Source organism: Mobula hypostoma, chromosome 2, assembly GCF_963921235.1.
Source record: "Mobula hypostoma chromosome 2, sMobHyp1.1, whole genome shotgun sequence".
In the NCBI taxonomy this organism is placed as follows: domain Eukaryota; kingdom Metazoa; phylum Chordata; class Chondrichthyes; order Myliobatiformes; family Myliobatidae; genus Mobula; species Mobula hypostoma.
In genome coordinates this window covers 17,120,775-17,146,300 of record NC_086098.1, presented here as the reverse complement: position 1 = coordinate 17,146,300, position 25,526 = coordinate 17,120,775, and the positions used below count along the sequence as shown (strand labels likewise).

The 25,526-nt window shown below is 42.6% G+C and overlaps 1 protein-coding gene across 2 annotated transcripts in view; it reads right to left on the bottom strand.

Moving 5' to 3' along the window:
* Positions 1-2,735: 2,735 nt before the first annotated feature.
* The window catches only part of rfx6 (regulatory factor X, 6), an 81,746-nt gene continuing 58,955 nt past the window's right edge, over positions 2,736-25,526 (bottom strand). For both annotated transcript variants that reach the window (XM_063070307.1, XM_063070315.1), the window contains exons 18-19: positions 20,133-20,345; positions 2,736-3,110 (exon numbers count right to left, since the gene is read on the bottom strand). In XM_063070307.1, the coding sequence (XP_062926377.1) occupies positions 2,929-3,110; positions 20,133-20,345 (395 nt within the window). In that variant the 3' untranslated portion in view covers positions 2,736-2,928. The remainder of the gene's footprint in view (positions 3,111-20,132; positions 20,346-25,526) is intronic.

Below are 25,526 nucleotides of genomic sequence, written 5' to 3'. Positions count from 1 at the left end.
GGCTTTGGTGACGACTTACCAAAATTCTCCTGACCCTGGGCAGGTCCTGGTGGATTGGAAGATGACATCTGGAAAGAAATGGATCCATCAGGCAGACACAGCATAGATTCAGCAAAGGCAGGTCCTGTTTCACAAATTTACTGGAGTTCTTTGAAGATATAACAAGCACAGTGGATAGAGGGGAACAGATGGACTTATTTACTTGGATTTCCAGAAGGCATTCGATAAGCTGCCACATAGAAGACTCATCCATAAGATAAGAATGCATAGAGCTGGGGGTGATGTATTAGCATGGATCAAGGATTGGTTAACTAATAGAAAGCAGGGAGTTGGGATACATGGGTGTTACTTTGGTTGGCAATCAGTGGTGAGTGATGTGCCGCAGGGCTCGGTGCCAGGCAATAGACAATAGGTGCAGGAGTAGGCCATTTGGCCCTTCGAGCCAGCACCGCCATTCACTGTGATCATGGCTGATCATCCACAATCAGTACTCCGTTCCTGCCTTATCCCCATAACCTTTGATTCCGCTATCTTTAAGAGCTCTATCCATCTCTTTCTTGAAAGCATCCAGAGACTTGGCCTCCACAGCCTTCTGGGGCAGAGCATTCCACATATCCACCACTTTCTGGGTGAAAAAGTTTTTCCTCAACTCTGTTCTAAATGGCCTACCCCTTATTGTTAAATTGTGGCCTCTGGTTCTGGACTCACCCATCATCGGGAACATGCATCCTGCTTCCAGCATGTCCAATTCCTTAATAATCTTATATGTTTCAATCAGATTCCCTCTCATCCTTCTAAATTCCAATGTATACAAGCCCAGTTGCTCCAATCTTTCAACATATGACAATCCCGCCATCCCAGGAATTAACCTTGTGAACCTACGCTGCACTCCCTCAATAGCAAGAATATCCTTCCTCAAATTTGGAGACCAAAACTGCACACAAGACTCCAGGTGTGGTCTCACCAGGGCCCTCTACAGCTGCAGAAGGACCTCTTTGCTCCTATACTCAATTCCCCTTGTTATGAAGGCCAGCAAGCCATTAGCTTTCTTCACTGCCTGCTGTATCTGCATGCTTGCTTTCAGTGACTGATGTACAAGAACACCTAGATCTCGTTGTACTTCCCCTTTTCCTAACTTGACTCCATTTAAATAATAATCTGCCTTCCTGTTCTTACCACCAAAGTGGATAGCCTCACATTTATCCACATTAAACTGCATCTGCTATGCATCCGCCCACTCACCCAGCCTGTCCAAGTCACCCTGCATTCTCATAACATCCTCCTCGCATTTCACACTGCCACCCAGCTTTGTGTCATCTGCAAATTTGCTAATATTATTTTTAATCCCTTCATCTAAATCATTAATGTATATTGTAAACAGCTGCGGTCCCTGCATTGAACCCTGTGGTACCCCACTGGTCACCGCCTGCCATTCCAAAAGGGACCCGTTAATCGCTACTCTTTGCTTCCTGTCAGCCAGCCAATTTTCAATCCATGTCAGTACTCTGCCCCCAATACCATGTGCCCTAATTTTGCCCACCAATCTCCTATGTGGGATATTATCAAAGGCTTTCTGAAAGTCCAGGTACACCACATCCACTGGCTCTCCATTGTCCATTTTCATAGTTACATCCTCAATTGTTACAGGCCTTCAACTGTTCCTGACAATGTAACGATCTGGAAGAGGGGACCAAGTGTAATGTATCTAAGTTTGCTGTTGATACTAAATTGAGTTGAAAAGCAAATTGTGCAGAAAATACAGAGAGTCTGCAGAGAGATATAGATAGGTTAAGTGAGTGGGCAAGGGGCTGGCTGATGGAATACAATGTTGGTAAATGCGAGGTCATCCACTTTGAAAGGAAAGATGAAAGAGCGGGATATAATTCAAATAGTAAATAATTGCAGTATGCTGCTGTGTAGAGGGATTTGGGAGTGCTTGTGCATGAATCACAAAAGGACGGTTTGCAGGTGCAGCAGGCTATCAAGAAGGCAAATGGGATGTTGGCCTTCATTTCTGGAGGGATTGAATTTAAGAGCAGGGAGGTTATGCTGCAACTGTACAGGGTACTGGTGAGGCTGCACCAGGAATATAGCATGCAGTTCTTCTTCTTTGAAGAAGGATATATTGGCTTTAGAGGCAGTGCAGAGGAGGTTCACCAGGCTGATTCCAGAGATGAGGGGGTTAGACTATGAATATGTCTATGAATATATAGCTGAACTAAGATGGAGTATGTACTTAAAACCAACACGACAATGTTTAAACACTGTGGAATTCATTGCCACAGACGGCTGTGGATGTCAGGTCATTGAATATATTTAAGGCGGAGGTTGATAGGTTCTTGATTAATCAGGGCTTCAAAGGTTATGGGGAGAAGGCAGAAGAATGGGGTTGAGAAGGAGAATAAATCAGCCATGATGAGATAGTAGATCAGACTTGATGGGCTGAAAGGCCTAATTCTGCTGTTATGTCTTATTTTCTTATAAATGAACCATGGAGGAAGTAAAATGCAATATTCCAGATAGGAAAAATACGCTATAACAAAGAATTATTGGTCATAAAAGGTAATGTATTATTAACAATTAATTATACATAGAAATGATTCCATTAGATAAGATACAATTATAAATAATTATAAACAAATATTACAATTTCACTATTAAATTATATTCTGCATAATTTGTTATTTTTAACTTTTAGAAAGAACCACTGACTCTAAACAGGAGGCTTTCATCTACAGTTATGACATCAATTTCTGTATGCAGAGGTCAATAAAAATGTACAATAAAGATCCTGCCATAGTTCTGGATTTACTGGATGGTCAAACTTCCTGAAGTATTGTTCCGATAACACCACAACTGAAGCAAATGCTTGACATACACTGCATTCCTGATAGGAAGTTTTAAGCTTTGATTACTTAATCAAGCCCTTTATGTTCCTCCAGCTATGGCACCCATGAACACTGTGTTGATAGGGGGCAGAGATGATACCATGTTTGTCACTTCCCCAGATTGTCTGCGCGCCTCCATAGTGTCCTGAGAATTGTATTGCACTGAGTCGCTGTACATGCACTGGGACGAAGATGAAGACATCACACTTTGCATATGTGAACCTGTAAATGGAGGGAGAAAAATAGCTTAACAGCATGTTTAATGGAAAGCCTATAGTTTCTTCTCAATATTAACAAAACTGTTGCATTATCAGCTTAGGAACTGGATTTCACTGTGTTCTTTTTAGCTCTGTGTAGACCACAATTAACTAAATTGGATCTGCTCATGACAGTCATTGATATCTGACTCACAATTTTCAGCAAGCAGTTTCAGTCGTAGACACTGATTGGATTTTGGCAAGAGTCAGAACCTGCATATTGCTTTCCCTTGCATGCATTGGTATCTACCTAACATGCATTGCCAGTCCTTTGTTGTGGGCAAACACATTTGAGGCTATCGATCATATCTTGGCAGGTATCACCATGGGCACTGTCATCAATATCACAAGTGGGGCCACTCCACCCAGAGGGACGCAGGCATCCAAAACGCAGTGCGGTTTCTGACCAAGTTCCTGCATGATGTCAGGGGTCAGAGGTGCAGGTGTGTTCAGCTATTTCACAGTTTTGCCCAGAATATCATTTGGAGCTGGTGCACTGGTAGTTGTCTGGCTCAGTGTTGCTACAGGTTCTACCTTTCAAACAAGGATGGTGAGTCCCACAGTAGCTCAAATCTTTGTTAAGAGCTGACCACCCCAGTTGAATTGATTTGAATTGTCTCTATTTCTTACATTCTTCACGTATATGAGTAAAAATCTTTATGTTACATCTCCATCTAAATGTGCCATGTGCAATCATAGTAATTTATAATAATTTATAATAAATAGAACTGTCAATGTAATATTGAGTACACTCAAATCAGCGTGAGTGCATCAGTTTGATGGCCTGGTGGAAGAAGCTGTCCCGGAGCCCGTTGGTCCTGGCTTTTATGCTGCAGTACTGTTTCCTGGATGGTAGCAGTTGGAATAGATTGTGGTTCGGATGACTTCGGTCCCCAATGATCCTATGGGCCCTTTTTGCACACCTGTCCTTATAATTTTCCTGAATCATGGTAAGTTCACAACTACAGATGCACTGAGCTGTCTGCCCCACTCTCTGCAGAGTCCTGTGATTGAGGGAAGTACAGTTCCCATACCAGGCAGTGATACAGCCAGCCCGTCAGGATGCTCTCAATTGTGCCCCTGTAGAAAGCGCTTAGGATTTGGGGGCCCATACCAAACTTCCTCAACCATCTGAGGTGAAAGAAGCACTGTTGTGCCTTTTTTCACCACACAGCTGGTGTGTAGAGACCATGTGAGGTCCTCGGTGATCTCAGATACCGAGGAACATGAGGCTGTTTACTCCCTCAACCCCAGCTCCATTGATGTTGGGTTTACAGAGACACTGTTATGGTTTGATGCAGGTACCATGTACACATCCACAGTGGAGAATGCACTTATCACAGTAATATTGGGACCTGCCATTGCCATTTTCAAATGAAATTAGTCAGGTCACATCGTGTGACAAGTTATTTTGACATGCTGCACCGTTACCTGGTGTCACATTTGTGCACCAAATGACACTCATCATTTGGATTGCATATTGGCATAAATTGAATCCTACAATCGCCGTTGTCTGGAAGCAGTTTGTATGTTCTCCCCGTGACTGCCCAGGTCTTCTTTGGGTGCCCTGGTTTCCTTTCACAGTTCAAATTCAGATTCGGGTTTATTATCACCAGCCTGGGTCAGGAAATTTGCTATCTTAGCAGCAATACATGATAATATAGAAATAAATAAAAGATAACTCAAATATAGTAAATATATACTTTAACTGTATATTGAATACATTAAAAATAGTGCAAAAACAGAAAAAAATATATTAAAAAGTGAAGTAGTGTTTATGGGTTCAATGTCCATTTAGGAATTGGATGGCAGAGGGGAAGAAGCTGTTCCTGAATCACTGAGTGTGTGTCTTCAGGCTTCTGTAGCTCCTACCTGATGGTAACAATGAGAAGAGGACATGCCCTGGGTGATGGGGATCCTTAATAATGGATGTCACCTTTCTGAGGCACCACTGCTTGAATATGTCTTGGATACTATGGAGGCTAGTACCCATGATGGAGTTAATTTTACAACCTTCTGTAGCTTCAAGAAAGCACGGCAGTGCCTCTACTTCCTTAAGAGTTTGTGGAGATTCGGCATGACATCTAAAAATTTAACCATCTTCTATAGGTGCGTAGTGAAGAGTATACTGACTGGCTGCATCATGGTGTGTTATGGAAACGCCAATGCCTTTGAATGGAAAATCCTACAAAGGGTAGTGGATTTGGCCCAATACATCACAGGTAAAGCTCTTGTAACTATTGAGCACATCTACATGAAACACTGTCGTAGGAAAGCAGCATCCATCATCAGAGATCCCACCACACAGGCCATGCTCTCTTCTTTCCTTTCTGCTGCTGTTAGATACAAGGTACAAGAGCCTCAGGTCATGCTCTGCCAAGTTCAAGAACAGTTACTACCCCTCAACCATCGGGCTCTTGAGCATGCCCACTTTCACACTCACTTGCCCATCCATTGAGATATTTCCACAACCAATGATCTCATGTTCTCGTTATTTATTACTATTTATAGTAATAGTTACTATTCTATAGTTTTAATGAATATATCCTCAGAGAAATAAATCCCAGGGCTGTATACAGTGACATATATGCACTTTGATAATAAAATTTTGTTTGACTTTGAACTTTGAAGATATACTAGTTGGTAGGTTTTATTGGTCATTGTAAATTGCCCCTTGGTCAGGCTAGTGTTAAATCAGGAGATTGCTGGGTGGCTCGGCTTGAAGGGCTGGAGGGGCCTATTTCGTACCGTATCTCAATAAATAAATAAATAAACAAACAAACAACGACAGCTAGGGACTGTTTTTGGAGAACCACAATTTCTCCAGATTAACTTTTTGCTTTGTTAGAGATGCAAAGTGATACTCTGCTGACATTCAGACACATAAGCAGCCAAACTTATTTGTGTACTCAGACTAGGAAGTGCTTTCTGGAGAAGGTAACTAATGAAAAAAAAAGACATGTTAGGTTCAACTGAAAAATGATCTGACAAATAATACAATAGCAGGCCAAAGTGTGCCAGTCATAACTGGGAGGGTGTCTGACCCTGGGACAGAAGGACAGAAATGAAGGATTAAAATGAAAAAGACCTTCTCTCCTCACAGCTTTCCATTTCCCCAGAGCATCCCTGTGCTGCTGGTGTCTGCTCCTTGTGAAAGTTGCATCTTTAAGTGCTGAAATTCTCTTCTGAATTATTGGAGCAGCAAAGCACCAGAAGCTAAGGAGCAGGGAGGTACTACTGCAGTTGTACAAGGCCTTGGTGAGACCACACCTGGAGTTTTGTGTGCAGTTTTGGTCCCCTAATCTGAGGAAAGACATTCTTGCCATAGAGGGAGTACAAAGAAGGTTCACCAGATTGATTCCTGGGATGGCAGGACTTCCATATGATGAAAGACTGGATTGAGTAGGCTTATACTCTCTGGAATTTAGAAGATTGAGGGGGGATCTTATTGAAACGTATAAAATCCTAAAGAGATTTGACAGGCTAGATGCAGGAAGATTGTTCTCGACGTTGGGGAGGTCCAGTACGAAGGGTCACAGTTTTGAGGAAAAAAGGGAAGCTTTTTAGGGCTGAGATTAGGAAAAACTTCTTCACGCAGAGAGTGGTGAATCTGTGGAATTCTCTGCCACAGGAAACAGTTGAGGCCAGTTCACTGGCTATATTTAAGAGGGAGTTAGATATGGCCCTTGTGGCTAAAGGGATCAGGGGGTATGGAGGGAAGGCTGGTACAGGGTTCTGAGTTGGATGATCAGCCATGATCATACTGAATGGCGGTGCAGGCTCGAAGGGCCGAATGGCCTACTCCTACTCCTATTTGCTATGTTTCTATAAGATTAGCTTTACTTGGCACATGTACATCAAAACATAAAATGAAGTGCATTATGTGCATCACATCAAATCAAATTAATGCAGCATATGCCCCAACTACTAACCTTGATCATGTATCTTTGGACTGTGGGAGGAAATTAGAGAACCTGGCGGAAACCCACATGGCCATAGGGAGAACATACAAACTCCTTCCAGACAGTCACTGGAATCAAACCCTGATGAGTGATCAGTGGTGTTGTAAATACATCGTGCTAACCACTATGTTACCATGCCATTCTGCTGTGTAGTAATGATGTTGCTCCCATAGAATCTACATTGTCATGGTTCAATGAATCCAATCTGAGGTGGAAACCGCACTAATGCTGTTACAGACTTATTTGCAAGTACATTTGAAATAATTTCGGGAAGGCCATTTGACATAAATACCAGACATTCCACCTCTCCCGGAAGTTCCGAGAGTCTCCTGCGTATTAATAGTGGCTCCCTGATGCCCGCAAATTATATACAATGTCCCGGAAATCAATTTTTTTGCGGGCGAGAGAGCGCACGAGAGCGACCACGAGAGAGAGTGAGCGTGAGAGACAGCGTGACAGCGACCATGAGAAGGAGAGAGCGAGCACGTGCGCCATGGCAGTGTGTTCCAAAAAAAGAAAATATAAAACGTACGTCACCCCAGACTACACTAAAGTGTACCCCTGCCTAATAGGGGTCAAAAATAATGACACTATTTGCTGCACTGTTTGCAACAGTGACTTTTCTATTGCCTGTGGTGGGTTAAGACTGTAAAAGACATGTTGAGTGAGTTTAACAGGTGTTATTCGTTCATTAGCATAGCTAACATTATTTAAACTAGCTGGCTAGCTGCTAAGAAGCTACTCTATTGCAGACATCCCACCTCTCCCGGAAGTTCCAGGAGTCTCCCGCAAATTGATGATGCTACCTCCCTAAAATGAGTTTTTGCAGGGTGGGATGTCTGAAATACTGGATGCAATGGTAGGTCAATGCACTAAAAGAAGAAGAATTGAATTTCTATGAATAGTGACAATCAACCAAGATTGGGGGTGTAGTGGACAGCGGGGACGACTATCAAAGCTTGTAGCGGGACCTGGAGACCAGCTGGAAAAATGGGCTGAAAAATGGCACATGGAATTTAATGCAGACAAGTGTGAGGTGTTGCACTTCAGTAGGACCAGCCAGGGTAAATCTTACACAGTGAACGGTAGGGCACTAAGGAGTGTAGTAGAACAGAGGGATCTGGGTATACAGGTTCATAATTTGTTTGATAGGTTTGTAAAAAAAGGCTTTTGGCACATTGGCCTTCATAAATGAAATTATTGAATAAAGGAGATGGGATGTTATGTTGAAGTTGTATAAGACATTAGTGAGGCCTAATTTGAATAATTGTGTGCTGTTTTGGACATCTATCTAAATGAAGGAAGATAGGGAAAATATACAAGGATGTTGCCAGTTCTTGAGGACCAGAGTCATATGGAAAGATTGAATAGATTAGGACTTTATTCTTTGGCACATGGAAGATTGAGAGGAGATTTGATACAAAATTATGAGGGGTATTGATAGGATAAATGGTTTGTTCCACTGAGGTTGGGTGGAACTAGAATCAGAGGTCATAGGTTATGGGTGAAAGGTGAAAAGTTTAAGGGGAACATGAGGGGATACTCCTTCACTCAGAAGGTCGTGAGAGTGTGAAACAAGCTACCAGTGCAAGTGGTGCATGCAAGCTCAATTTCAATTTTTAAGATAAGTTTGGGGGGGGGGTTATAGTTCCAGTGTAGGTTGATTTCAGTAGGCAGCTTAAATCATTTGGCACAGACTAGATGGGCTGAAGGATGTTTTTCTGTGCTGTACTTTGCTATGACTCTACGGCTCTGTGAGTCTAACTGAATGATTGTACTTTAATTTGGCATAGCCAATTACATTGATTAATTCAAAATGTTGCTGAAGTTAACAAGCATCACATTCAATTAAATATTATCAAATAGGGAGTGAAATGGAACAGAAGGACTAAGGACATAGTTTGTTGTAATCAGTATCACAGGTAGACAGAGTGGTGAAAAAGGCATTTAGTACACTGGGCTTCATCAGTAAGGGCACTGAGTATAGGAGTAGGGATAGGAACAAGTCATTATTGAGATTACGCATGGAGTGTGTACTGTATACAGTTTTGATCATCCTGTTATAGGAAAGAGGTGTTTAAACTGGAAGGAGTGCAGAAATATTTATGAGGATTTTGCAGGGTTTAGAAGGCCTGAATTATAGGGGTTGGTCAGGCTGGGTCATTACTCACTGGAAATTAGGAGAATGAAGGTCAACCTTATAGAAATGTTTAAAATGATGAAAGGCATAGATGAGGTGGACCATAAGAGTCTTTTCCCCAGTCCTGGGTGGGGGAGGGGGGTAGGAGACCAAAACATAGATTAAGGATGAGAAAGGGAAATTTTTTTGACTCTATGATTCTATTAAAGGGGGAACTGAGGGACAACTTTTTCATATTGAGGAACGAGCTCTGGTTGAAGCAGGTAGAACAGTGTCATTTAAGAAGCAGCTGGATAGGTCCATGGAGTGTGGGGCTTACAGGGGTGTGAGCTGAATGGAGGAAATTGGGACTAGTTGGGTGATCACCACGGTCTGCATGGACTCATTGACATGAAAGGCTGTATACAAACAGCATTGCTCTATGAGCGTATGGTTTCAAATGAAGGTAATGGGTCATTATATATTACAAGGTACGTTTATACATAGAACACAAATTAAATCAAACAAGATATCCAGAAGGACATTCACTGAAGTGTAATGGATGGGCTTCATTAGGTAATAAATCTCATGTTTAGTTGAAAAATAAATTACTGTTCATTTATCCTGATGCTCTCACAGTCTGTTATGAACAAGGAGGATGGCACTTAAGGATCTAATCTTCGAAATGCACGGAGCCTATGAAATAATTTCTGTACATTCTTTTACCCTTTTGGTGTTAAACATAAAACAAGTTAAGTTTGCAAATTTGGGGATAGGAATCCTTCATAACAGCAACCGGTAAAAATAAGGTGATACATAAAACACATGAAGTGCATGACAAATCATCATCTTTGATAGTGCTGATTATTAATGCATTTTAATTAATTATTAATTGCCCATTATGTCACTGCCGTTTTGGGAAGCAATGAAGGTCGTCCATATCTGTCTGTCCTTGGCCACATAAAAAGAATCTTTATTGCTGTTTCTGTAAGAAGACTTTTTTTGACCATTCAGGGTTGTTAGCTCTGAGCTGAACCTCCAAACATGGAGGATCAGTGGACCACTCTTATCCTGGCCTCTGTTCTTCTTTGACCTATCCTTTTAGGTTTATAGGATTTGATGATAATATAATTAACAGAACAATATAATAATGTACTTCCAAATATTCTGCAGAATATCGTCTGATAACAGTAAGGAAATACAATAAACTACCAAAATAAAAATAAATATCTCTACCAAAACATTCTATATATCATCATCATCAGGTGCCATGCCCATTTTGAGCTTTGACTGCCATGGCCCACACACTCCCGTTTCGGGTCAAGTGGATCAATTCATTGTATTCATTTCCAATCCTCTGGCTGCTGTCTCCATCATCAACTATGTAATATAGTCCTCTTAAAAAAAATTATCAGGCACAGTGCTGGACACAGTGAGCACTGTGTACAGTTTTGGTCACTGTTGTGGGCACGTGGCCAAGTGGTTAAGGTATTCGACTAGCGATCTGAAGGTTGTGAATTCGAGCCCCAGCCGAGGCAGCGTGTTGTATCCTTGAGCAAGGCACTTAATCACACAGTGCTCTGCGACGACACTGGTGCCAAGCTGTATGGGTCCTAATGCCCTTCCCTTGGACAACATCGGTGTCGTGGAGAGGGGAGACTTGCAGCATGGGCAACTGCTGGTCTTCCATACAACCCTACCCAGGCCTGCGCCATGGAGAGTGCAGACTTTCCAGGCGCAGATCCATGGTCTCGCAAGACTAACGGATGCCTTTAATTATAGGAAAGACATTGTCAATCTGGAGAGGGTGCAGAAGAAATTCAGGAGGATGCTGCCTGGACTAGAGATCTTGAGTTACAGGGAGAGGTTAGCCATGTTGGATCTTTATACTTTGAAACATAACAGAATGCTGTGGTCGGCATTGATCAGTTGGGCCAAAAGGCTGACTTCCATGTTGTATTACTCTATGAATTCATTGACCATTTATGTAGATACATGTAGACCAACTAGAAAAAAATGGGTAAAATCACTTTTAATGGCAAAAAGACAAGGGTTACCTCATATAAGTTTATAAAATCATAAGGGGTAACGTTAAGGTGGATGGTCACAGACCTTTCCCCAGGGATGGAGAGTCCAAAACTGGGGGGGACAGATACAAGATAAGAGAGCATAGATTTAAATGAGACCTGAGAACTAACTTCGCATACAGTGGGTAGTGAATATTAATATGAGCTGCCAGAGGATATGGTTGAGATGGGTGCAGAGGCATTTGAATAGGTACTTTGAATAGTGGGGGACTTGGAAGGTTATGGGTGGAACGCAGGGAAGTGGGACTAGCATGGAGGATACTGTGGTCTGCATTGACCAGTCAGGCTGAATGGCCTATTCCCATGCCACATCATACATTCAATTGTTAGCAGATTATGTAGATACATGTAGACCAACTAGACAAAATGGGTAAAATCACTTCTATTAAAAAAGAAATAAGAGAGCCTTCTTGAAAAGGAACAAGATTCACTGCAGTATAACTCCGTGCACTTGGCCAATGGAAAATCATCAAAACCTTCTGTTTCTTTCTAGCTTGTAACCCTGATGGAAACTGCCATGGTGTGGTCATTAGATCAAAACAGAATCCAGCACTAAAAATCAAGCTTGTTCATTTTTGATATTTAGATAATCACTCAGCAGTTATCAGAATCCAACACTAAAAATCAAGCTTGTTCATTTTTGATACTTAGGTAATCACTAGGTAGTTAACTAGAGGACAGATATGAAGTGATGACCAGAAAAGTAATATTAGGCTAGAAATTCTTTGACAGAGGGAAGAGCATGTTATTGGAGAGAAAGACTTTAATGAAGACTTATCAATGCAAAATCTTACAGCACGCAAGGCCCATGACTTTGGCTGTGATTTGTTTGAGGTCTGCCTGGACTAATAATTCTGTTTCTGAAAGGTTGGTCACCAATTTATGATGCAACTGAAGAGCAGGGCTGTACGCTGGTCACATGCTATCCATTTAGAATGAGTGTTCATTGAAATAATCTGGTAAATAATCTTCAAAGTTCAAACTTCAAAGTAAACTTCTTAACAAAGTATATAAAAAAGACATGTACACCATATGCATCGGGTGATATATATAAAATTGTATATCTCACCAAATACATCCATGAGATTTTCTTGTGGGGATACTGAATAAATCCAACAACCGTAATAGAATCAATGATTGACTGCACCATCAGGGTGGATAACCAATACTGAGAACGTGAGGTGAAGGGTCCTCCATAGGCTGTGGGAACAGTTCAATGAATCTTCCCAGCCATCTACACCCCGCACCATTTATCTAACCTCAACCTAATTTTCTGCTCAATCCACTGAAGCCTTATTTCTGTCATTCTCTGCTGCAACACTCCCCAAGGGCCCGATTTATTATTAGTGTGATTTACCAATGCAGTCTCATTAGAAAGACACAGCAATAAAAAGTACCTTCTCCTTTATTGCCTCCACAAAAAATGACAGCCCTCTTTTGTTTGATGTTAAACATTGATAAATTTCTTTATCTCTTGATTGATTACTTCCGAGTTATAAAGGGAATGTTAAATTAATTTCTGGAGGCAGATTTATTGATTAATGATTAGCCACATTTGAAATCCTGACAAGTTAATCATAAATTTGTACTACCATTTCTTTTGAAAGCAGCACTCAATATATTTAGAAAGTTAACTCATACAATTAAACAGTTTTTATTTTTAGTGCTGCCTATATGGAAAGTGGAAATTTTACCTTTTTATTGAATGGGATTTGGAGAATGCATGGGATACAGTTCTGGAGCGTATTAGAACCTAATAATGCACATTAAGAAAACTACACTCTTCACTCTGAAGTACCTTTGGGAGAAGCCATGGGTGGAATTTCCACCCCTTCGCATGTTCAGCAGCTGTGTTTTACCCACCATATCCCACTTTCAACAAAGAGCTGGCAGTTAAACACGCAAAGCATGTTCCACTGAAGAGAGACGCACAATATTAGTCAATCCACTGAAGAGAGACGCACAATATTTTCAATCCAGCAGATGAAAAAAAACCTGTTTTGAGCTTTTTGAGCTCTTTTGGTGACTTGATGGAGGTGTACAAGATGATAAGAGGCATTGATAGAGTGGACTTTTTCCCAGGATGGAAATAGCTAATACAAAAGGGCATTATTTGAAGGTGATTGGAGGAAAGTATAGGGGATTTGATGGCATACTCTGGAATTATGGTACATCCCCAGTTGCCCATTATGCTGTTGCCATTTTTGGCAACAATGAAAGTCTTCCATCTCTGGCAGTGTTCAGGGCTTCCTTCATCAGTCATACAAATCCTGTGTGAAGACTCAGGAATACTGTCACACTCAGATGTAGAAAGATTTTTCACTGCTGTTTCTGTAACAATTTTGTTTTACCAGACAGGGTTGTTAGCCCTGAGCAGAACCCCTGAACCTGGGGGACTGGTGGATCACTCTTTATCTGTACTGTACCCTTTGACCTGTTTGGCATGGGTGACCCTACCAAGACCCAAAGCACAAAGCCCTAACTCCAATCAACATAGCTCTCTGGGTCACTAAGGCAAGCAAACCTCCAAACTCTATGACAAGGTTGTAGTAGTTATGGTACATGGCCAATAATAATGTCAACAGCAACCAGTCTTCAGACCTGAATGGGGATTGTAGATTGAATTTAAAATGCAGCACAGAACAATGGTGTTCGTGGAGCTGCAGACTGGGGTTAAGTTCAAACAAAGAAACACTCTATTTGACCTCAGATGCCTGAATATCCATGAATGCGGCCCTGAGTTAGAGGGAACTAACATTCATTTTGGGTGTCAGGATTGATGGTTGTGAAGATGGAAGTGTTTGAAAATTATATCTAATTAAAAGGAAGCATCATGGATACATTATAACAATAGGATTGTTCTGCTGTTACCTTTGATCTTTAGCATATAAAAATGTCATGTGATATTGGGTCAGGCAGTCCTCTTCTTCCTAGAGTGCTTTGAGTATGATGACTGGTTGGCTAAGTAAAGACTTCTGTATCCACCAACTTCAGTGCCTTTCTGGTGACTTCATTCACAGTCACAATAGGCAGATGTTAGAGGCAAGTGTTTTTTTTTTACACAGAGTGAGTAGAGCACACTCCCAAGAGTTCCCAAGTAGAAGTAGATATTTTAGGTACTTTAGGGTTATCTAAGCGTCGGATTATCTAACAGTTTCTTAACTCTTAAATGGGCACATGGATGATAGAAAAATGGAAGGCTATGTGGAAGGGAAAAGTTGGATTGATCTTGGAGTAGGTTCAAAGGTTGGCACAAAATTGTGGGCTGAAGGGCTTGTGCTATGCTGCATCATTCTATGATCTATGGTCTTCATTGTCAAACACATCCATGACTCCAGGAGTCTCCAAGCCTCCCGGACGTCTACATCTGCGCCAAGTGCATCGAGATGCAGCTCCTAAGGGACCGCGTTACGGAACTGGAGCTGCAGCTCGATGACCTTCGTCTGGTCAGGGAGAGCGAGGAGGTGATAGAGAGGAGTGGAAGGCAGGTGGTCACGCCGGGGCCACGGGAGGCAGACAAGTGGGTCACGGTTAGGAGGGGGAAGGGGAAAAGGCAGGTGATGGGGAGTACCCTGGTGGCTGTGCCCCTTAACAACAGGTACTCCTGTTTGAGTACTGTTGGAGGGGACAGCTTACCCGGGGGAAGCGACAGTGGCCCTGCCTCCGGCACAGAGTCTGGCCCTGTAGCTCAGAAGGGTAGGGCAAGGAAGAGGAGGGCAGTTGTGATAGGGGACTCGATAGTAAGGGGGTCAGATAGGCGATTCTGTGGACGCAGTCCAGAGACTCGGATGGTAGTTTGCCTCCCTGGTGCCAGGGTCCGGGATATTTCTGATCGTGTCCAAGATATCCTGAAGTGGGAGGGTGAAGAGCCAGAGGTCCTGGTACATATAGGTACCAATGACATAGGTAGGAAAAGGGATGAGGTCCTGAAAGAAGAATATAGGGAGCTAGGAAGGGAGTTGAGAAAAAGGACCGCAAAGGTAGTAATCTCGGGATTACTGCCTGTGCCACGCGACAGTGAGAGTAGGAATGCGATGAGGTGGAGGATAAATGCGTGGCTGAGGGATTGGAGCAGGGGGCAGGGATTCAAGTTTTTGGATCATTGGGACCTCTATTGGTGCAGGCGTGACCTGTACAAAAAGGACGGGTTACACTTAAATCCTAGGGGGACCAATATCCTGGCAGGGAGATTAGCGGGGGCTACTGAGGTGACTTTAAACTAGAATGGTTGGGGGGTGGGAATCAAATTAAAGAGGCTAGGTGTGAGGAGGTTAGTTCACAACAGAGGGATGGGAACCAGTGCAGAGAGACAGAGGGGTGTAAAGTGAGCCCAGAAGCAAAAAGTACAAAGGGGAAAAGTAAAACTGGCAGGCCGACAAATCCAGGGCAAGCATTAAAAAGGGCTAAGAGAGTTGTAAAAGAGCGCTTGAAGGCTTTATGTGTCAATGCAAGGAGCATTCGTAATAAGGTTGATGAATTGAAAGTGCAGATTGTTATTAATGATTATGATATAGTTGGGATCACAGAGACATGGCTCCAGGGTGACCAGGGATGGGAGCTCAACGTTCAGGGATATTCAATATTCAGGAGGGATAGACATGAAGGAAGAGGAGGTGGGGTGGCATTGCTGGTTAAAAAAGAGATTAACGCAATAGAAAGGAAGGACATAAGCCGGGAAGATGTGGAATCGATATGGGTAGAGCTGCGTAACACTAAGGGGCAGAAGACGCTGGTGGGAGTTGTGTACAGGCCACCTAACAGTAGTAGTGAGGTCGGAGATGGTATTAAACAGGAAATTAGAAATGTGTGCAATAAAGGAACAGCAGTTATAATGGGTGACTTCAATCTACATGTAGATTGGGTGAACCAAATTGGTAAAGGTGCTGAGGAAGAGGATTTCTTGGAATGTATGCGGGATGGTTTTTTGAACCAACATGTCGAGGAACCGACTAGAGAGCAGGCTATTCTGGACTGGGTTTTGAGCAATGAGGAAGGGTTAATTAGCGATCTTGTCGTGAGAGGCCCCTTGGGTAAGAGTGACCATAATATGGTGGAATTCTTCATTAACATGGAGAGTGACATAGTTAATTCAGAAACAAAGGTTCTGAACTTAAAGAGGGGTAACTTTGAAGGTATGAGTCGTGAATTAGCTAAGATAGACTGGCAAATGACACTTAAAGGATTGACGGTGGATATGCAATGGCAGGCATTTAAAGGTTGCATGGATGAACTACAACAATTGTTCATCCCAGTTTGGCAAAAGAATAAATCAAGGAAGGTAGTGCACCCGTGGCTGACAAGAGAAATTAGGGATAGTATCAATTCCAAAGAAGTAGCATACAAATTAGCCAGAGAAAGTGGCTCACCTGAGGACTGGGAGAAATTCAGAGTTCAGCAGAGGAGGACAAAGGGCTTAATTAGGAAGGGGAAAAAAGATTATGAGAGAAAACTGGCAGAGAACATAAAAACGGACTGTAAAAGCTTTTATAGATATGTAAAAAGGAAAAGACTGATAAAGACAAATGTAGGTCCCCTGCAGACAGAAACAGGTGAATTGATTATGGGGAGCAAGGACATGGCAGACCAATTGAATAATTATTTTGGTTCTGTCTTCACTAAGGAGGACATAAATAATCTTCCAGAAATAGTAAGGGACAAAGGGTCCAGTGAGATGGAGGAACTGAGCGAAATACATGTTAGTAGGGAAGTGGTGTTAGGTAAATTGAAGGGATTGAAGGCAGATAAATCCCCAGGGCCAGATGGTCTGCATCCCAGAGTGCTTAAGGAAGTAGCCCAAGAAATAGTGGATGCATTAGTGATAATTTTTCAAAACTCGTTAGATTCTGGACTAGTTCCTGAGGATTGGAGGGTGGCTAATGTAACCCCACTTTTTAAAAAAGGAGGGAGAGAGAAACCGGGGAATTATAGGCCCGTTAGCCTAACGTCGGTGGTGGGGAAACTGCTGGAGTCAGTTATCAAGGATGTGATAACAGCACATTTGGAAAGCGGTGAAATGATTGGACAAAGTCAGCATGGATTTGTGAAAGGAAAATCATGTCTGACGAATCTCATAGAATTTTTTGAGGATGTAACTAGTAGAGTGGATAGGGGAGAACCAGTGGATGTGGTATATTTGGATTTTCAAAAGGCTTTTGACAAGGTCCCACACAGGAGATTAGTGTGCAAACTTAAAGCACACGGTATTGGGGGTAAGGTATTGGTGTGGGTGGAGAATTGGTTAGCAGACAGGAAGCAAAGAGTGGGAATAAACGGGACCTTTTCAGAATGGCAGGCGGTGACTAGTGGGGTACCGCAAGGCTCAGTGCTGGGACCCCAGTTGTTTACAATATATATTAATGACTTGGATGAGGGAATTAAATGCAGCATCTCCAAGTTTGCGGATGACACGAAGCTGGGTGGCAGTGTTAGCAGTGAGGAGGATGCTAAGAGGATGCAGGGTGACTTGGATAGGTTGGGTGAGTGGGCAAACTCATGGCAGATGCAACTTAATGTGGATAAATGTGAAGTTATCCACTTTGGTGGCAAAAATAGGAAAACAGATTATTATCTGAATGGTGGCCGATTAGGAAAAGGGGAGGTGCAACGAGACCTGGGTGTCATTATACACCAGTCATTGAAAGTGGGCATGCAGGTACAGCAGGCGGTGAAAAAGGCGAATGGTATGCTGGCATTTATAGCGAGAGGATTCGAGTACAGGAGCAGGGAGGTACTACTGCAGTTGTACAAGGCCTTGGTGAGACCATACCTGGAGTATTGTGTGCAGTTTTGGTCCCCTAATCTGAGGAAAGACATCTTTGCCATAGAGGGAGTACAAAGAAGGTTCACCAGATTGATTCCTGGGATGGCAGGTCTTTCATATGAAGAAAGACTGGATGAACTGGGCTTGTACTTGTTGGAATTTAGAAGATTGAGGGGGGATCTGATTGAAACGTATAAGATCCTAAAGGGATTGGACAGGCTAGATGCGGGAAGATTGTTCCCGATGTTGGGGAGGTCCAGAACGAGGGGTCACAGTTTGAGGATAGAGGGGAAGCCTTTTAGGACCGAGATTAGGAAAAACTTCTTCACACAGAGAGTGGTGAATCTGTGGAATTCTCTGCCACAGCAAACTGTTGAGGCCAGTTCATTAGCTATGTTTAAAAGGAAGTTAGATATGGCCCTTGTGGCTACAGGGGTCAGGGGGTATGGAGGGAAGGCTGGGTTCTGAGTTGGATGATCAGCCATGATCATAATAAATGGCGGTGCAGGCTCGAAGGGCCAAATGGCCTACTCCTGCACCTATTTTCTATGTTTCTATGACTCCTGGTGGGTGTAACACTAACTATACCCGCAAAGGGTGAATTGCTCTGTCATCCTGAAAGGAGATCTCAGTGCTACAAAGATGGCATTCAAGGTAGGAGATAAAAGAAGTTTGGTCCAAGAGACATGGTATCTTGAGTTTAGAAGAGATCTTAGAGAAGAACTGTCATCTTTCAATCTATGGAGAGCATTTAATTGTTTAGTGTTTTTTAAGGGTGATGTGTTTGCAGATACGTCTCTACCAAAGGAGATGAAAGGCACTCCTTCCCTCCACTAGCCCGTAGGTCACCCTTGAGCAAGGTGTAGCACCTGCTTAGCCCCCCAGTCAGGGTCACATGAAGCCATGGGAGCTGGTGGTGGATGGTCGTATGAGCATATCACAAGGCCTGGTTATGTGACCACTTTACTGTAATGCCTGCACTGTTTTGTGCACTTTATGCAGTCCTGGATAGGTCTGTAGTCTAGTGTAGTTTTTGTGTTTTTTTCTTACGTAGTTCAGTGTAATTTTGTATTGTTTCATGGTCCTGGAAAACGTTGTCTCATTTTTATTATGTTCTGTACCAGCAGTTATGGTTGAAGTGACAATAAAAAGTGACTTGACCTGACAATTTCTGAAGAGTATTGATAATGGCTGAGGTCACCCATCTTATAAAGATACTGCTCAAAAGAAGGCAATGGCAAACCACTTCCGCAGAAAAATTTGTCAAGAACTATCATGGTCATAACCATGGTTGTCCACATCATATGACATGGCACAAAATGATGATAATGATTGCTTTTATTATCATTTTCTTATCATTATCTGCTGTAATCCTTATCAATATGCTACATTTGCCCATGTCAGGTGGGCACTCGCAACACATAACTGACTGCCACAGTAAACGGAGAGACAGAGGCAAAGAGACAGAAAGACAGAGAGATAGAGAGAGGCAGAGAGAACATCACAGTTCAACCAACTCCTGATAAATATGTGGTAGAAACGAGGAGGAAATTGCTATTACTAGAGATCTAGGAAATCAACTAGGACCATTATCAGAAGTAGACACAAAGTGGCAACACTCATCTCAGGTGTAGGTTCAGCAAAGTCAGCAATGTCAAGACGTCACATGAAGTACCAAAGGGAATTCAGACAAAGAGTACGGCTCTTTCATTCTGACCTGTCATCGCACCATGTTCCCTTCCCACTCCAACAACCCAACACAGAGTGAGGAAATTGCTCAACATCCACCATCTCTCAGTTAAGCAATGACTGAGAGGGAAGAGAAGGATGAACCCACATGGAAAAAGACCTGACCCATTTCAGGAAGACCATTCTGTATCTCATTGGTAGAACACTTTCAAGCAAACCTTCCTAGGACAAAATGTGATGCTCAATCATCACCAAAAATCTGTCATTGTGCTTACCTCTTTTATTTGCCAATAAATACACAAGTTTTTGTTTACTATGCAGAAAAAAAATAGAAATGTTTTTGCATATCATCCTCATTCCTTACACTCACCTGCAGGAGTCCGGCAGACTAAAGGTGATGAATCTGCATAGAATGACCCTGGGTGCTTCCGTCCACAGTCATCCAGAATGTTGAGTGGGTCGTGGATGTCATTGTAACCGGTGACTGAGCGAACGCTGCTAACACTGCTAATTACAGAGACGTGCTGGTCAATCATGGACCCCAGTCTGTGAGATTCTGTGTAGTTATTGTTGCTGTAGTATCCTGAAATTTTAAATAAAAATAAATGAACATTGGCTCCATAATATTTAAGGTGCATCTAGACACAGAGAGGTTAGGGCAGAACTCAAAGCAATGGTGAGTTTTGTCAAAATCTGCACCTTTTCCAGTTCAGAAAGTTTTAGTTGCAAGAGCAGTGGGTCTGGAGCTGCCTCTTAACAGTGGCAGAGTTTTAATACCAACAAATTACATCTCTCAACCAAACTGTCACCATCCAGCCTACCCAGCAGCTCTGATACAAAACTAGCTGCAGAAGAGGTTATTTTCTAATAGAAGTGGGCCACAATTATTTAACGGGTAATTAATTTTGACAGCAGCCAATTGCAGCACCAGCTAATGAATAGTTTCAAGCAAGAACAGCACATTTTAAAACACTCTACAGTATTGTGTGAAAGTCTTAGGCATATACTGTATATATAGCTAGGGGTCCTAAGATTTTTATACAGTACTGTAGACTGTTTGACAGACTCATATCAGAATCGGGTTTATCATCATTCACATATGTCACAAAATTTGTTTTTTTGCAGCAGTTCAGTTCAATACATAAAAAATACTCCAGTACTGTGCAAAAGTCTTAAGTACATATATATATCTGGGGTGCCTAAGACTTTAGCATAGTATTGAAGTAATTTTATATATTGCATTGTACTGCCGCCACAAAAAAAACCAAATTTCATGACATATGTGAGTGATGATAAACCTGATTCTGATATGGGTCTCTATTGTAGACTGAGAGTGGGAAGAGGACAGGGAGAGGGGAATCATGGTTGGGAAAAGGGGAAGAAAGACTGGAGGTAGTGGGAAGCACCATATCCTGTAAAGATCAATAAACCAACTGTTTGTAATCAAGTGACCTTGCCTGGTGTCTCAGGGCTGGATGTGTCTGTGCCTGCACACTGCCCGCCCCACCCCGGCACTCCCTCTCTGCCACCTGTCCCACACTCCTCCCACAGTGCTCCATCCTCACCATTCCCAACACCCTTTGCTCCCGCCAGATTTACAGACTCACTCTCTGCTCCTTTTTGACAAATATAGTACCGTGCAAAAGTCTTAGGCACCCTAGCTACGTATATGTGCCTAAGACGTTTGCACAGTACTGTATATTCTAAGACATCACTCTGCAGACAGTGGCGGATGTGGGTTCAATCTCACCATTTAAGAGAAGTTTGGACAGGTACATGGATGGGAGGGGTACGGAGGGGGATGGTCTAGGTTAAGGTTGATGGGATTTGACACATTAATAGTTTAGCATGGACTAGTTGGGCAAAAGGACCTGTTTCTGTGCTGTGGTGTTCCTAGACTCAATGACTCAATGAATCAGCAGGTCAACAACAGCTGTTGGAGAGAGAATTCCTGAAGGAGAATTTTTGAGATAAAGAATAATTTGAGAGCAAAATTTTGGAGATACTGGATGTTAACTTTCTGCCATGTGCCATGTTTTAGTCTTAGATAGCATGGCACATCCCTTCATGCCAAGAAACAGCTTCCCAGCCAGTGTCTTCCTCCCTGATCAACGGGTACTCCAAACTACGTCACAAATAATATTGACTCTGGCCTTCGAGAAGCAGTTCTTCAATAAATTGAGTGACGATAGGATATATACCTAAAAGAACTGAAGCAAATTTCTACAGAAATACTTTGGACAGCATTCTGTCTGGGTGCATCACCATCAGAGAGAGGCTCCAAGGCACAGTATGGGGAAAAGCTGCAGATGGTTGTAGATTCTGACAGCTCCATCACGGGCACTATCTTCCCCACTATCATGGGCATCTTCAAAAGGCAGTGCCTCAAGAAGGTGGTGTCCAATATTAAGGACGCTCACCATCTGGGATCCTCCAAAAGGACCACAAACTTGTCAGTGGGCTTGGAGGCTTGTGTGTCTCAACGACCTAGAGAGTTATGTTGCCTAGGATCAGGGCCTTGTGCTTTGGCTCTTGGTAGGTCAAAGGGTAGTGGCCAGACTAAGAGTGGTCCACCAGTCCTTCAGGTTCAGGGGTTAAGCTCAGGGCTAACACCCTTGATGGTCAAAATAAAATTGTTATGGAAACAGCAATGATGAATCCATCTACATCTGTGTATGATGGTATGGACAGACAGAAGTGGAGGACCTTCATTGCTGCCCTCAATGTCAGCGGTGTAGTGGGCAGCAAGTAAGCGAGTACAGTCCAGGACATGCCCTCTTCACATTATTACCATCAGGGAGGATGATCAGGAACCTAAAGACGCACACCTAACTGTTTAGGAACAGCTTTTTCCCCTCCACCTTTCTGAGCAGTCCATGAACCCATGAAGACTACCTCGCTGTTTTGATCTCTTTATTTACATTTATATATCTCTTATTGCATTTTATAATATTGTCTCATGTATTGCAATGTACTGGTGTTGCACAGCAAGAAATTTCACAACATAAGTCAGTGATAATAAACCTGATTAAAAAAAAGGACATCGTTGAAGATATTCAGGCCTTCTTACAAGTCTGCCCTCAGAAACAAGACTGAAATGCATGGTTACCTTCCATTATGCCCCCATGAACAAGATAAGGTGCAGCCAGGCCATGCACCCTCCAATGAACATTAAACGTAACTGATAGGCACGGATACATGTGGGTGTTTTGCATTCTGTATTCAAAACTGGTTAAAGACCTGGAACTTGATGATCAATTTTATGACTTCATAAACATAGAAACATAGAAGATAGGTGCAGGAGTAGGCCATTCGGCCCTTCGAGCCTGCACCGCCATTTATTATGATCATGGCTGATCATCCAACTCAGAACCCCGCCCCAGCCTTCCCTCCATACCCCCTGACCCCCGTAGCCACAAGGGCCATATCTAACTCCCTCTTAAACATAGCCAATGAACTGGCCTCAACAGTTTCCTGTGGCAGAGAATTCCACAGATTCACCACTCTCTGTGTGAAGAAGTTTTTCCTAATTTCGGTCCTAAAAGGCTTCCCCTCTATCCTCAAACTGTGACCCCTCGTGCTGGACTTCCCCAACATCGGGAACAATCTTCCAGCATCTAGCCTGTCCAATCCCTTTAGGATCTTATACGTTTCAATCAGATCCCCCCTCAATCTTCTAAATTCCAACGAGTACAAGCCCAATTCATCCAGTCTTTCTTCATATGAAAGTCCTGCCATCCCAGGAATCAATCTGGTGAACCTTCTTTGTACTCCCTCTATGGCAAAGATGTCTTTCCTCAGATTAGGGGACCAAAACTGCACACAATACTCCAGGTGTGGTCTCACCAAGGCCTTGTACAACTGCAGTAGTACCTCCCTGCTCCTGTACTCGAATCCTCTCGTTATAAATGCCAGCATACCATTCGCCTTTTTCACCGCCTGCTGTACCTGCATGCTCACTTTCAATGTCTGGTGTATAATGACACCCAGGTCTCGTTGCACCTCCCCTTTTCCTAATCGGCCACCATTCAGATAATAATCTGTTTTCCTATTTTTGCCACCAAAGTGGATAACTTCACATTTATCCACATTAAATTGCATCTGCCATGAAGAAAGATTAATGGAAAGTAAGAAAAAGTTTTTTTAAACCTCTGTTTGATTGGGTAAGTGAGCCAATTCTCATAAATTATGATTTTAACAGGGAAACAGAAAAATTCATTCAAATATATTGTGTTTGCTACGTTCTGCCACTAGATTCCCACACCTGTCACCAAAATTAAATCTGACCCTCTCATAGAACATAGATATTGGTCTGATCAGTAGTTTTCACATTTGGAGTTAATGTATTTATGTGATTTATATTTCTGATGTTCTCAGGTGGGTTTTAAATAATTTAACGATTGCATCTTCCCACATTAATAACAAACTGCTGCTGATGCAGAAAAGGATGCACACTGTGTTTTGCACAGAATTCTTCCCAAAACAGCAGTTAACGAAGAAAGTTTTATCAAAGAGTCTTCTCTCGACAGCCACGCACTATATTACTGTCGCTTATTGTTTCTTTTAAAAAATATTTTATTTATAATTTTGTTTTCATTTTATTTGGAGATACAGCACAGTAAATGGCCCTTCCAGCCCAACGAGGTTGCAGTGCCAAAATACACTCATGTAACCAATTAACCAACTAACCAGTATGTTTTTGAAATGTGGGTGGTAACCAGAGTGCCCAGAGGAAACCCATGAGTAGAATGTAAAAATTCCTTACGGACAGCGGTAGAATCGAGTCCAGGTTACTGGCATTGTAATAGCATCATGCGTAACACTGTGCAACTGTGTAGCCCCTTTTATTTATGTATTTATTAGTGACACAATGTGGAAAGGGCTCTTCCAGCCCTTTGAGCCACAGCGCCCCAGCAACCTCCGACAACACCAACCTAGTCACAGGACAATTTACGAGTTACGGGTCAAGTTATAGAGAGTCAGAGAGCACTGCAGAGCAAAAACAGACCCTTTGGCCCATCCAGAGTGTACCAGTAATTGGACTTGTAGTGGCAAAGGTTCCACAACAGGTAGGAGAGCTCGCCTTAACTACCACCAAATCGATATCTCTCATAGAACATAGAACAGTACAGCACAGTACAGGCCCTTCGGCCCACAATGTTGTGCCGACCCTTAAACCCTGCCTCCCATATAAGCCCCCACCTTAAATTCCTCCATATTCCTGTCTAGTAATCTCTTAAACTTCACTAGTGTATCTGCCTCCACCACTGACTCAGGCAGTGCATTCCACGCACCAACCACTCTCTGAGTAAAAAACCTTCCTTTAATATCCCCCTTGAACTTCCCACCCCTTACCTTAAAGCCATGTCCTCTTGTATTGAGCAGTGGTGCCCTGGGGAAGAGGCGCCGGCTATCCACTCTATCTATTCCTCTTATTATCTTGTACACCTCTATCATGTCTCCTCTCATCCTCTCGAATTGTAAAAGTCATGACCACTACAGAGCAAAAGTAGTGTTGGACAGATACTTTTAAATCATCATCCCCTCTTGTTTTTGCATTAAAGTAACACATTTAAAGCCGGGAGAAACTTTAAAAGCTACTTTCATATATAAAAAAAGAGAAAACTACTGTATGTTGAACGGACAAGCAAATTGCAGGTTCTCTTTTACCTAAAGAAAACTATTAGGCTTCAGTTACACTGGTGTCTAGGAAGAATGAGGTAATCTGCCTCAATGACTATCGTCCTGTAGCACTTACATCCAC